The following is a 1,124-nucleotide window of genomic DNA, read 5'->3' on the forward strand; positions in this document are numbered from 1 at the left end:
CACCAGAGTGTCAGACCACCCCCCCCCTCCCGCCCCTTGCATAGACTGTGCAGCAAACCTCAGGGTGATATACTGAATAGGTGATTTTATTTTAAACAAAACTGATTTCATTCACACTCATTCTCTCTTGAATTTCATTCACCGGTTCTCTGACACTCACATACAAGTACTGTGATGGATGTGTGCAAGTGGTTCGGCCAGGGCCACGTGCGATAACACTGAGTATAGGCAACACTGGCTGGGGGGGGGGCGCCCCCCCCCTCCCTCAGTTCTTTATGAACTGGTGGCCATGTGCTGTATTTTACATACACCTTTCATACCCACCACAAGGCTCTTCTTCCAGACAGGTCCAGGGCTTTCACCAGGCTTTGCCATGGCCCAGGTGGGACCCTGCTGCCCTCCAGAGAGCCCCAGGACCCGAATAGACTAGAATATTTCAGTTGGAAGGGACCTACAATGATCATGTAGTCCAACTGCCTGACTACTTCATGGCTGACCAAAAGTTAAAGCGTATCATTAAGTGCATTGTCCAAATGCCTCTTTAACACTGAGATGCTAGCTCCTTCAGTACTCTGGGGTGAATCCCACCATGCCCCATGGACCTGTGAACATTCAGCTGATACAGCTGGTCCCTTACAATTTCAGTGTCCACAAATGGAAAGTCACTGTTCCTGCACTCATGGTCCTCTGACTCAGGGGACCGGGCAGCCCACATTCTATCAGTATTATTAAAGACTGAGGCAAAAAAAGCATTGAGCACCTCTGCTTTTTCTTCATCCCCATTAATCTTCAGCAAGTATCTCTCCAATGTTTTCTTTAGACCTCCTCTTGCTATTAACGTACTTAAAAAAGCCCTTCTTGTTATCTAAAACAACATTGGCCAGTTTCAACTCTAAATGAGCTTTGGCCTTTTGTGTGTTCTCCCTGCATATGGGAGCCATGGCTCTGTAATCTTCCTGTGAAGCCTGACCTTGCTTCCAGAGATCGCACAATTCCTTTTTCCTCTTGAGCTCCATGAGGAGTTCCCTGTTCAGCCAAGCTGGTCTTCTGCCCCACTTGCTTGACTTCAAACACAATGAAAGTGCCTGCTCCTATGCTTCGCAAAGGCGCTTCTTAAAAACTGA

At 47.8% G+C, this 1,124-nt stretch overlaps 1 protein-coding gene across 1 annotated transcript in view; it reads right to left on the reverse strand.

The window, feature by feature from the left end:
- Positions 1-1,016, reverse strand: part of LOC109279621 (RNA-directed DNA polymerase from mobile element jockey-like) — a 20,311-nt gene extending 19,295 nt beyond the window's left edge. Inside the window, 2 exon segments of the mRNA XM_019473346.1 lie at positions 592-788; positions 790-1,016. Of these exon segments, the coding sequence (XP_019328891.1) occupies positions 592-788; positions 790-1,016 (424 nt within the window).
- Between the last annotated feature and the right edge of the window lie 108 nt (positions 1,017-1,124).

Source organism: Aptenodytes forsteri, unplaced genomic scaffold, assembly GCF_000699145.1.
Source record: "Aptenodytes forsteri isolate BGI_AS27 unplaced genomic scaffold, ASM69914v1 Scaffold300, whole genome shotgun sequence".
NCBI lineage: Eukaryota > Metazoa > Chordata > Aves > Sphenisciformes > Spheniscidae > Aptenodytes > Aptenodytes forsteri.